Source organism: Athene cunicularia (genome assembly GCF_003259725.1).
Source record: "Athene cunicularia isolate RWA chromosome Z unlocalized genomic scaffold, athCun1 chrZ_part1, whole genome shotgun sequence".
NCBI lineage: Eukaryota > Metazoa > Chordata > Aves > Strigiformes > Strigidae > Athene > Athene cunicularia.
Genome location: NW_020799142.1, coordinates 10,098,053 through 10,109,849, shown reverse-complemented (window position 1 = coordinate 10,109,849; position 11,797 = coordinate 10,098,053). Strand labels below are relative to the sequence as shown.

At 38.0% G+C, this 11,797-nt stretch overlaps 1 protein-coding gene across 1 annotated transcript in view; it reads right to left on the bottom strand.

Annotated features, from left to right (window-relative positions):
• SV2C (synaptic vesicle glycoprotein 2C) overlaps window positions 1-11,797 on the bottom strand; it is a 104,966-nt gene that overhangs the window by 72,045 nt on the left and 21,124 nt on the right. Inside the window, exon 2 of the mRNA XM_026865611.1 lies at window positions 4,565-4,745. Coding sequence (XP_026721412.1) covers window positions 4,565-4,745 — 181 coding nt within the window. The remainder of the gene's footprint in view (window positions 1-4,564; window positions 4,746-11,797) is intronic.

Sequence of the window (11,797 nt, the reverse complement as noted above, 5' to 3'; positions counted from 1 at the left end):
ACCACTACACATAATATACAAAAGTGGTGATAGAAGTCAGCATGGATGGATTTTCACAGGCAATCACCTCAAATTTTCCAATTACAAGCAACTTAATCTACAGTTTTGGGCTTTTGCTAACTACTGATTCCTTACAAGAGTGTGAAGAACTTGAGAAAAGATCAAAATGATGAGTTTAGTGCTACTGCATGGACACCAGCACTCTTTGATAGATTCCAGTAATGTGGAAGTTCTGCAGGTAGCTTTAGAGATATTTTCTGAGGAAGAGTTAAGAAAGCTGTCTGAAGGTGAGTCTCAGATTTAGTGAAGTATAGTCTAAAGTCTTCTGGAAAAGAAACACTTTATGACAGTACATCTCAAGAGAGACTCTTATTCACAAGGAGCAACGAGCAGGCGAAAGGCATCTTAATAGCTTTTAGTCACACAAGTTAACCACGTCTAAGCTGTATTTCCTAGTATTTCTGTGGATCTGAAGAAGAAATTCGGCCAAACTGGCAAATTTGCCAGATTAAAAGAAATCTTTGAAGTCTGGACATACTGTCTGGCTTGTAAAATAGGACACATCTATTTAGCATTTTTCACTTTGCTCATGAAAAAGAATCAATTTCACCTGGGAACAAATGTATGAGGTTGTCTGAAGAATTATCTCAGGGTATTTATTTCAACTATCTTTTTACTGCATTAAAACTTGGATTCTTATAGAAGTAACATTTGGGCTGGATAAGAATGATATATTTTCCCTAATTGTATCATATTTGGTTATTTCAAAGCAACAAAATTGAAATTTGCTGGGATATTACAAATATATAGTGCACTTTTAAGCAGTTTATTCTAAATTGAGTTGTACGTAGAAACACTGCATCTAAAGTTATTTAAAATCACCAAAAATGGTAAAGTAATAGCTTAATTTTTTTTATTTTTTTTTTTAAACGGAGTTTAGGTAAAATTCTCTAACTGAGAATAATACTTCACAGTGGCAATGTTGAATAGGCTACAACTCCAGTTCCATTCAAGTTAACAGTGATGTTATGAGTCATGTTCTTGTATTAGAGAAACCTTCATTTGATAATTTCAAAGACTGAGCTAACAAGGCACTTTTTGATAATAAATCTTTGCATGTTACTAATGGTGAATACAGCTCACAGTTTCTTGTCTAGGTCTTTTTACTTTGTAGAAAACCATGTCTAAAGCCCTCCTAGACTTTTATCAGGCTTTTGAATTCAATTTCCTTTGAGTTTTGATTTTGGATTAATCAATGGAGGAATCACAGTTATGATATTATTTTCCATAAAAGGAAATGATTTTGCATACTGTCCAACATTTTTATTCTTTTCATTAGCTTAAGTTCACCTCTCAGACTTTCATATCACTCAGTGTCCTTCACCCAGCAATATCTTAATATTTATACTGGTTTGTATTCCAGATCACTTCTTTGCATGTAAAATTTTTACTACTTCTAGGTTTTTCAGATGCAAAAAAATTCTTTGAAGGGATTTTTTTCCTTGAGCAGTTTACTTTTATCAACACATTTTGACTGCAAAGGAATCTGGGAAAAATCTATTTTATAGTATTTTTTATAAATAAAATCTTCTACCAGATACTGTTTTTTTTTTTTTTTTTCATGCTTCTTAACCTATTTATATATTTTCTAGAAGATAATAGACTAGTTTAAACTCTATACACCTAAATTACTTTATATCTTTTTAACAGTTCTTAATATTTTATTGACTTTTAATTTTATTAAATTGTCCAAATAAATCTCTGACTCTTTAGAAAGCTCTTCTCGAGTGTGAGTAACAATACTATTTTGTCTTTAAAACATATAGTTCAGTTCTTTGCTTAAAATTATTCCTATATCATATTTGGGTTCTGATTCACACAAAGTCACTGTAACAAAGCCTCTTCCCTTCATAACAGAGATATATAGTCAGTGTATTTCATTAAGAAAGGAGAACTGACATCTACTGTTCAGAGACAGGATCTCTGAAATGATGTTATAAAGTAGGTTGAGTTTCTATTCCCATTTAACTGACACAACTTTTAATTCAAGCAAGACCTAGGATGTAGTAAAGATTGCAATAAATGTTCAAGATTTAGCTCAAGCCTTTTAAGCAAATCTCCTATCATACTGCAAGAAGATACAGCTTTAAAGCTGGTGCAAACATCTGAGAGTTCTTCGGTAAGTGATACCAAAAAGAGTTTATCTTCCTACACAGTAGCTGATGCAAAGTATCTGGAAACATAGATCTTTAAGATGCTATGACAGAGGTATATTTGTGCCCAGCTGTTTAAAAGTGAAAAGATTTTACTTTGCTGACTCTGCAGCTGAAGCGTCCTAGACCCTCCCTTCTTGATGCTTGGCATATGATGTGTTTGTTACAGCTGCTCTCAACATAAGATTATATCCAAAATGGGATCAAAAAACAAAGGAAAGGCATGTGACACAAATACCATCTTGAATATGACTCTTAAGGGAAAAGTAAGCATCCTCTGAGAGCGTGAGCAGTTCAAAAATGAAGGGCTCGAAACATGCAAAGTCAGATGAAAAAACTGCACCACCACAGGCAGTGGGAACAGAAAAGGGAAGAGCTTTCCCTCATCTTGAGGGTATGAAGCACAGATTCAGTTCTAGAAACCTCTGGCTAACTCTGTTACCAGCTGAAGGAGGTAATTCTGGGGAGAAATTCATTTTTTGAACAAAACAGCAAATGTGAGCCAGCCATGAATCTTTCTGTGCAGTAATTGCTATGAGGAATGATTCAGCAGCTCATGCTCCCTCAGGGCTTTTTTCGATGTTGTTTGGTTGGGATTTTGGGGGAGAGAGGTGTGGTATTTAAATGTAAAACATAGCAACAAATTATCTATGATCTATTCAGGCAGCGCTCAAAGGTGAGGTAAGATGACTTTGGACACAGTAGGGACCCACACAGAGGTATAAGATACAGATATGAAGGGCCTTCAAAGACCATTAATCATAAACTGGGTACACAACAGAACACGCTTCCCAAGCCAGAACATACATCTATCACGAGTAAAGTTACAGGCGCTGTATGTTACAGGTAAAGGTATTGCTACAGGTGAGTAGGACACCCTGCAGGCAAGTTTGGCACGAGGCATGACAAATGCATGTTTTGCAATATGCTCAAAGAGGGACAATCTGGGTGAAAACCAACTGTGTCACAAACATGTCTACCAAAAGACAAACGTTTGTGGCACAGGGGTTCAGTACTACCCTCATGAATTGGGCAGGCTAAGCAGGAATACAAGCTTCTGGACTTTGACAGGGTCATGGAAGAGTGAAAGCATAATGCAACATGATCAGTGTTTCTCTATGGAGAGACAAAACACAGCAGCTGGAACAGGGACCCATGATATGAAAAACATGTAAAGAAGCTAGATGGGATTTGTTTTGTTTTGTTTTTCTAAGTTTTTTTAAGTGTTAGAACAGTTGCCGTTTCCTCTTGATCTCTATTAAAGTCATGTCTGACAATCTGGTGACATACTAAGAAGATTCTGCTAGCAAGAAGGCTCTTCATATCTCCTTCCTCTCCTCCCTTGCTCTGTCCATCTCCCTTCATAAATCACTTTAATAGTACTTAGTGCTATGGTAACTTCTTTTTGGTATGGGTGTCTAGGTCTACACTACTTCAGACAACTTCAAGGGGTTTCTAAAACCACAAATAGCACACAACAGTTTTAGCACACTATGGCTACAGCCAAGAAACCACACAAGCAGTACACTTCATGTGCATGGCTTTACAACACATCATAATGTGCTCACACCAGCTCCTGTCTGTTCAGCATCCTGAAGACTGATAGTGACCTGAAATGGAATTGTAATTGGGAGTTTTGATCTGAATCAATTACCAGAAATGTTAAACTAAGCACTCCGCAGAACAGAGCTCTTCATTATCCAAGAGTGCAGTAAAGTTAGAAGTTTTCTCATAGTATCTTGCTTGTGTATCTCATTCTCTGCTCATGTAAGCTTAAAACTATAAATTTCATGGACCATTACAATACCTTAAACTTTTCCAGCAACTGAAAAGTTATTTAAATGGAAAATAAAGCAAACACAGGGGCACAAACACCATTCTTATGGAGAAAGCAGTAACATTTGGCACACTCTAGGGTCCCATTTTAAATTTTACAGTCTTGACTGCAGTAGTATTATAAACAATATTATGCACAATAAGACATTAGAAACTTTAGAAATATTACTGAAATTTTACAGTATACTTGTGAGGCGGGTTTAGTTTTGCAGACTGAACAAGCAATACAAAGAGAAGCTGAGGCATAAAAGAGTTAAACAAGTTGATCAAGGTCACAAAGCATGTTTGTTGCAAAATAAGAGCAGAACTCAATCGCACAATTTGCAGTTTGTGTCTTTTCCCTAAAATCATTATTCTTCCCCTTCAGGTTGTTATTTAGGAGTGTAGTAGCTACTTGTTTATTCTCTTACCCCTGACACAGACTATAATTCTACATTAAATAATGTGCTTTTACAAACAGAAAAGTTTTATTAACATACAGAATTGTGGAAATGAAAAAAAACAGAGGTGCTTACCCAAATCCAGAAAACAAGCGACAGAAGAGGAAGAAGCCATAGCCCTGGACAAATGATGAAAGGAAGGCAAAGAATCCATTGACAGACATGCATATCAGGAGTGACTGTCTCCTTCCCACTTTGTCTGCCAAGCCTCCCCAGAAGAATGCCCCCACCATCATCCCAAGGTACACTATGCTACCTGCAATACACAAAAAAAGAGATGTTTTGTGAGCTACATAACTGACCACAACTGACCACTCTAAAAAGGGCTGATCTATATTTACAAAACAAGCAGTATAGAGATTAATTTATCCTTTCTCAGTGAATAGAAATTACATGCATACCTTCGCAAATGTATCTAAGGAGAACAGATTTCCTACTATGTCTTTGTAATCCATTACCAGACACAGTGAAGCTTAATATAATTATTAAGTAAGTGCCTCTGGCTAAAACAAAATACAGGCAAATAAGACTGAATGGGAGAAAGAATGACACTGTCTCCTCAGTAATAAACTGCATTCATGTTAAATACTACAAAAATTATAATTTCCCTTACAGAAACAAATTGTCTGAACATTTCGAGAATATATGCAGTCCCGTAGGGGATAAACCACAGGAAGTAAGATGTACTAAGTCTAAAGGAAGCTGATGATGACACAGACACTTTCAATCTGAGATCCATATAATCAAAGATGTCCAGCTTGACTGCTTTTTTTCTCTCTCCTATTTCAGTGTACTACTTTATATAAAAAGCAGTGTCGTGTCACAGAAAAGCACTGGAATGTTTTGGATTTTTTTTCCCTGAAGAATTTTGATCAGATACATTACAGTTTAGTGACATGCGTTAAAATGAGATAGGGAAAAATTGTTTTGCAATGATTTTTTTTTTTTTTAATGTTAATGATGTTTTCAACGTGGAGTACTTTCCCATAGAAAGATAAGCTGAAATATTTAACACATTTTGATATTCACATCTTAGCATATTTGTACATTATTTCCTTTCCAGAGTGAAACCTTCTGTGGAACACAGTGAGCAGACTGTCAGAAGAAAGTAGTTGCCAAGCTTTAGACTGAATCAAGCAGATTTGTTTTTTATTTTATATATGTAATTCTTTTCCCACCTACTTTCTTACTGAACTTCCCAGACTGGATTTTGTCTGCCTAGCAGTTGCTACCACCTACTACAGAGCAGGAATTAAATATAAAGTAGCTGGAATACTAGCAATCCTTGTCCTGTGTCTCTTTTCAATCAACCACACAGACAAGTTCCCCAGCAACATTGCTGGGATTTAATTGCTGTTGTGTAAAATTCTGGCCTCCAAAGGAATCACTTCTGCCCTGCAGAAGGTAATTGTAAGGGAAAGAAAGCTGAAAAAAGCCACTTAAATGTTTGAGTGTGGATAACTGCATAGTAACATAGAGGTCACCCATCAGTATTTTCATGCTTGGAATTCCAGATGTTAACATCTAAAGTGCTAATATCTGCAGGGTCACATATATCCCAAAATGTCCCTGTTCCCCCTCATATTTTGTACAAGTAGTTTCCACTGCTGCTTCCTTATGAGACTTTTTTAAAAAAACTTTTGATAGAACACTCATTGTGTTAAATGTATATTATCAAGATAGAGAGTTATATCTTGGTTAGGCGAGTATGCTGGTTTTAACAATACCCTTTGCCATTGATTGTGACCCATAGCATCAAATCAGTCTTTTCTGCAGTTGGCCTTTTAGCCAACATAAAATAAGAACATGATATTTCTAGACTGACTGTCTTTTTCATGAGTCACTCAGGACAGAATGGCAGATCCATTGCTGCTCATCACAAGCAGTTTGGAAACTCCATCCAGCAGAGCTGCTGCTTGCTTGTCAGTATGAGTTGAAAGAACTTAGCAAAAATAGTTCAATAGCAGCAGACTTATTTTAAAAAGGCAAATAAAATTATTATGTTTCAGTCTTAAATTTCTCACATTCTTTCATACATAAAGGTTGTTGAATTTTCCCAGTCAACACTCTAATATTAGAAATATTCAGAGAAGGTGAATCAAATAGTTTCATATTTCTTTATATAGATAATTTTGAAATATTCTATGCAAGTAATCTTAATTTTACCAAGTAACTACTTTCCTTGTTTTGCACAGAAATATCAAAACACTATGAATGATGAAAGAAAAATGTTTCCAAGTCTTGAGAGTTTAAAAACTTTAACCTTTCTTATTGATGACAAGTCCTTTGGTCATTGTACTGTGCTTTGGCCTCTCTTATACCAGTGTAATTCTCCTGAAGAGTATTCAAAAGATGCTGTTAAAAATAGTATTCCCCTATCAATAAACTGATATAAATAAGGTGCTCTCTAAGCTGCACCATTAGCTTATTCTTTCCCATTATATTAACTTTGAATTTTTTCTTAATTACCTTGCAGAGACTCCACAATCCCTCTCCCCCACCAATGATCTTCATCCCTTCCATCCTGAACCTACTGCAGTTACCAATGATACGTGTTTCAGTGTATTTTCCTGTTTTTCTTCTTTTTCATATTTTCTGTCTCTCTTTATAAAGAACATAACCCTGCCTGCAGCCCATAAAGGAGGTCCCCTTCCTCTCAACTTTCAAATAATTCCTTAAGACTTTTCTCCCCTGCAGCAATTTTCACAATAAGCCATAAAAGTGATGAATGTCAAATGAGAATTCTAACTATGAACAATTAAAACAGCTGAACAACTTAATAAATGCAACTAACCAATGACATTGGATTACCATTACACCATTCTCTTGTTTGTTATGCCACTGGTCAGAACTCTTGTGAGGAAAACACTATAATTTTTTGTACACCTTTAATAAATCTCATATTTCATATTGCATAAATTTATATATGTGAAAATTAAATATCCTATTGTTGGTGAGACCTTGCTCTCTTGTCTCATTACCTTTGAACAGTGGTCATCTAAGCGATAATTGTATGTATGTACGTATACGTATATAGATTTTAACTTAGCATGTCATCCTGTGGGTTGTATTCCCTTTTTAAGCAGCTACTGCTGATCACAAAATTGGCTGCTTTTCTTTTTCTTTTTGGTACAGCACACTTGTGACTCTGAAGAAGTTAGCTTATACAGCACATGGCACACACAGACTTGACATTCAGCATGATCCTAGAAGCATTTTTTTAAAAAATAAAAGTTTATTCCAAAATATAAAGATTACTAATGATATCTGTAAACTCTGTCATTTGGTGGAAAGGCACTGAGAAGAGCCAAGTGACAGCTGAAAAAAACTTCACACAACAAATATTCTCTTCTATTGTTCTTTTACCTAGTTTTTACAACCTGTATTTTCTTTCCACAGCAGAAATTCTACATACTTCAATAATTTTCCCCACTCTACAAGTGTGCAGACTACATGCTTGCATCCTCTTCAGATGGAGGACCCAAGTTTGGAATTGGTTTACACCATGCACTCACTTTGACTCCCAGATGGCTAGAAAGTTTTTAAATGGATGTGCACACAACATCTTTCAGGTTGCTAGAAACAGCTTAACCTTACAAAGCAGCCAACCAAGAACTCTCTCAGTATCCAACAGCTGTTTATGGGCAATTTAAGCAATAGGATAAGAATACATGCATGATCTGTCACTGATGTTCAGTTAAACCATATTTTACTCATTGTGCTGCCGTAACTTCATTATTTGTCACTGTCTGTTACAATTCATAGCCTGGTATCTAAATGATGGACAAATCATTCTGAGAAATCAGTCTGTAAGTATACACTTAACTGGGAGAAAATAAAGTAATGAAAGTAAAGTCAGACTTCCTTGCAACAGAGACATTAGGAACTTCCCATATGCTATTGCTTAGAAAGGTACAATTCATAGTAAGTCCAATGCCTATAAGTAACATAAAGAGTAAGAATATCCAGATTTATCTTTGTTTTAACCCTGATAAACAGAATAATCAGAGTTTAAAGATGATAATCCTTCAGAACTATACTTAATTATAATGTTATTAGTTTCTTTGATCAGCAAGGACTTTGAAAAGAATTGCAACTAACTTCAGTCAAATATAATGTATAATAAACTGTTTATAATAGCAAGTAACTAAAGCAAACACTTTTCCATTAAGCCAACAAATATAAGAAAACTGTAATTCCACAACTGGCAGAAGAACTCCACAGTCTTTCAATGTCTAAAACCATCTGTGTAGTCAGAATATTGTATCTTCAGTTCATATTTGTTATATTATGCCATTCACTTCCTCAGAGGTACTAACACTCCACTATTCAAACATAAAGAACTGCCACAAACTAATATTCCTCCATAACAACTATTTCTTCTTTTCTCTAAACAGTGCCTGAAGTGGCAGAACAAGCTCTATATTTATGGAATTGTAAATTTTTAAGGTGTAGGTCTAAGCAGTTAAAGGAGTAAAACATCAATTGTCTAGCCATCTGAAAAAGTTGACGAGTACTGTTTTCCAGCAAACATATGAGTCAGCCAACATATTAACCAAAACTGTAATTTTGCATGAGTCTTTGCAAGTTCAAGACTTCTCAAACCATGGATTTCCTTTATCTAAATGCTGTTTCCCACAGCAATCATATTGTGTCTTAACTTCAGATGTTAAATAATTGTTCTTACTTAATAACATGCATTATATGCAAATCCCCAAATGCCACAGCATATTAGACTCTTTTTCTATTACTGCTCTTCAGACTAATCCACTCCTCTTACATTCCCTTTCAGGACAGCTTGCAGACAGGCTTCAATCTGCAATTTCATACTGTCTAGTGCAGATGCTTAATTACACATTTGTTTTGAAGCTCTTCTGGTTAATATATATTTATAGTCAAGTTTTACTTACTATTACATTATTAGAATTATTTTTAGCAATATGTTTAAATACATGAAATGTATAAAGCTATTTTAAAATGAATGCTGAAGTTCTTCAGTCTCAATATAAACATTTGTACAGTGTCTATCATACTGCAGGGATTCCTGGACCTTAAAGTGTGACTTGTAACTGAGTAACCTCTATGCTTATTTCTCTAACAGTAATAATTTCAAAGTGACAAGTCATCGCAAGGTAAACCATTTAAATTTTGCATATTTTTTTAGCTGCTTAGTGCACAAGATATTCCGGATATCCTTCACAGTCAGCAAAAAAGGAAAACTTTATCTCCATAATAACATATGAAACATTGTCCTGGTTTAGCTAGGATAGGGTAAGTTTCCCCAGCAGGGTGAAGGGATCTCCAGCCGGGTTATTCACACCATGCTGATGTCAGGTCCAGTGTGGCAGAGCGGGAAGATTTTTCCTTTGTGGCTTTGGTCACAGGGAACATGCACGGTGGGCTGGCTGTGTTCACTGTGGTATTTCTCTGTATATCTTTTGTCTTGTTTACTGTTATTGCTGTTTATTGTTGTTATCATTGCTACTGTTGCTGTTCAGATTGCTTATTACACTGTTGTATTAAATTTCCTCTTATTTCAACCCGGGGTTTGTGCCCTACTTGTGTCTGAGGGTGGGGAAGGGACAACAGCAACGCGGTCTCTGGTCCTGGCAGGGCTCAAAACCATCACTGCCTTTTTTTTTAATCCACCCCTTTATTCTATACCACCTGCGTTATGTCCAGGTACCATTTAGCAGTTAACAATAAGAAAACAACAATTAAAAAAGGCACAGCATAATTCATGGCATGTTCTCGCCCAGAATGAAGTCCCCCTGTGGTACGCATCGGACCTCTCCATTGTCCTGCATCACCCACCAGGTGCACCCAGGTCCTTGGGCAAAAGCAATCCCGTGGATGGGTTTGCCTTTACCTTTGCCTGGTGCAGGACTAAACCAGACCATTTTTCCCAATATATTCCTCACGCACACCACAGGGACTTTATCCCCATCTACAGCACGTGGAGGTTTTGACTGAGCCAGACCAGCTCGACTGGCAGATCCTCTTGTGTTGACCAGCCAGGTGGCCTTTGCTAGATGCATGTCCCAGTCTTTGAAGGTCCCCCTTCCCGGTGCATTCAATGTGGTATTTAACAGTCCATTGTAGCGCTCGATCTTCCCAGAGGTTGGTGCGTGGTAGGGGATACGGTAGACCCACTCGATGCCGTGTTCTTCTGCCCAGGCATCTATGAGGTTGTTTCGGAAGTGGGTCCCGTTGTCTGACTCAATGCTCTCTGGGGTGCCGTGTCGCCACAGGACTTGGGTTTCAAGGCCCAGGATGGTGTTCCAGGCGGTGGCGTGGGGTGCTGGGTAAGTTTCCAACCATCCGGTGTTTGCTTCCACCACTGTGAGCACGTGGCGCATCACTGGTGGGTCTGTGGCAGTGTGATGTAGTCGATCTGCCAGGCCTCTCCATATCTATATTTCAGCCATCGCTCTCCATTTTGCTGGGGATTCACCCGCTTGGCATGTTTGATTGCAGCACACGTCTCACATCCGTGGATGATCTCTGCAATGGTGTCAATGGTGAGGTCCACCCCTCGATCTCGAGCCCACCTGTATGTTGCATCCCTACCTTGGTGGCCCGAGGTCTCATGGGCCCACCGGGCTATGAACAGTTCACATTTGCGCTGCCAGTCCAAGTCCACCTGAGCCACTCTAATCTTAGCAGCTTGGTCTGCCTGCTGGTTGTGTCGATGTTCATCAGTGGCCCGACTCTTGGGTACATGGGCATCCACATGGCGCACCTTCACATCAAGATTTTCCATACGGGCTGCAATATCCTGTCACACCTCAGCAGCCCAGATGGTTGAACCCTTACATTGCCAGTTGTTATGCTTCTGTTGCTGCAACCATTTCCACAGGGTATTCGCCACTGCCCAAGAGTCGGTGTCGAGGTAGAGCCTCAGCCACTTTTCCCGCTCAGAAATACCCAAAGCAAGCTGGACGGCTTTCACCTCAGCAAACTGACTCGATTCACCCTGTCCCTCAGAGGCTTCAGTGACCTGTCGTGTGGGACTCCACACAGCAGCCTTCCATCATCGATATTTTCCCACAATGCGATAAGACCCATCACTGAACAGGGCAAATTGTTTCTCATCCGGCAGCTCGTTATATGGTGGGGCCTCCTTAGCATGTGTCACCTCCTGTTCTGGTGACATCCCAGAATCTTTGCTCTCTGACCAGTTTGTAATCACCTCTAGTATCCCTGGGCGGCTGGGGTTCTCTATTCGAGTCTGTTGTGTTATCAACACAACCCATTTACTCCACATGGCATCTGTTGCATGATGCGTGGAGGAGGCCTTTCCTTTGA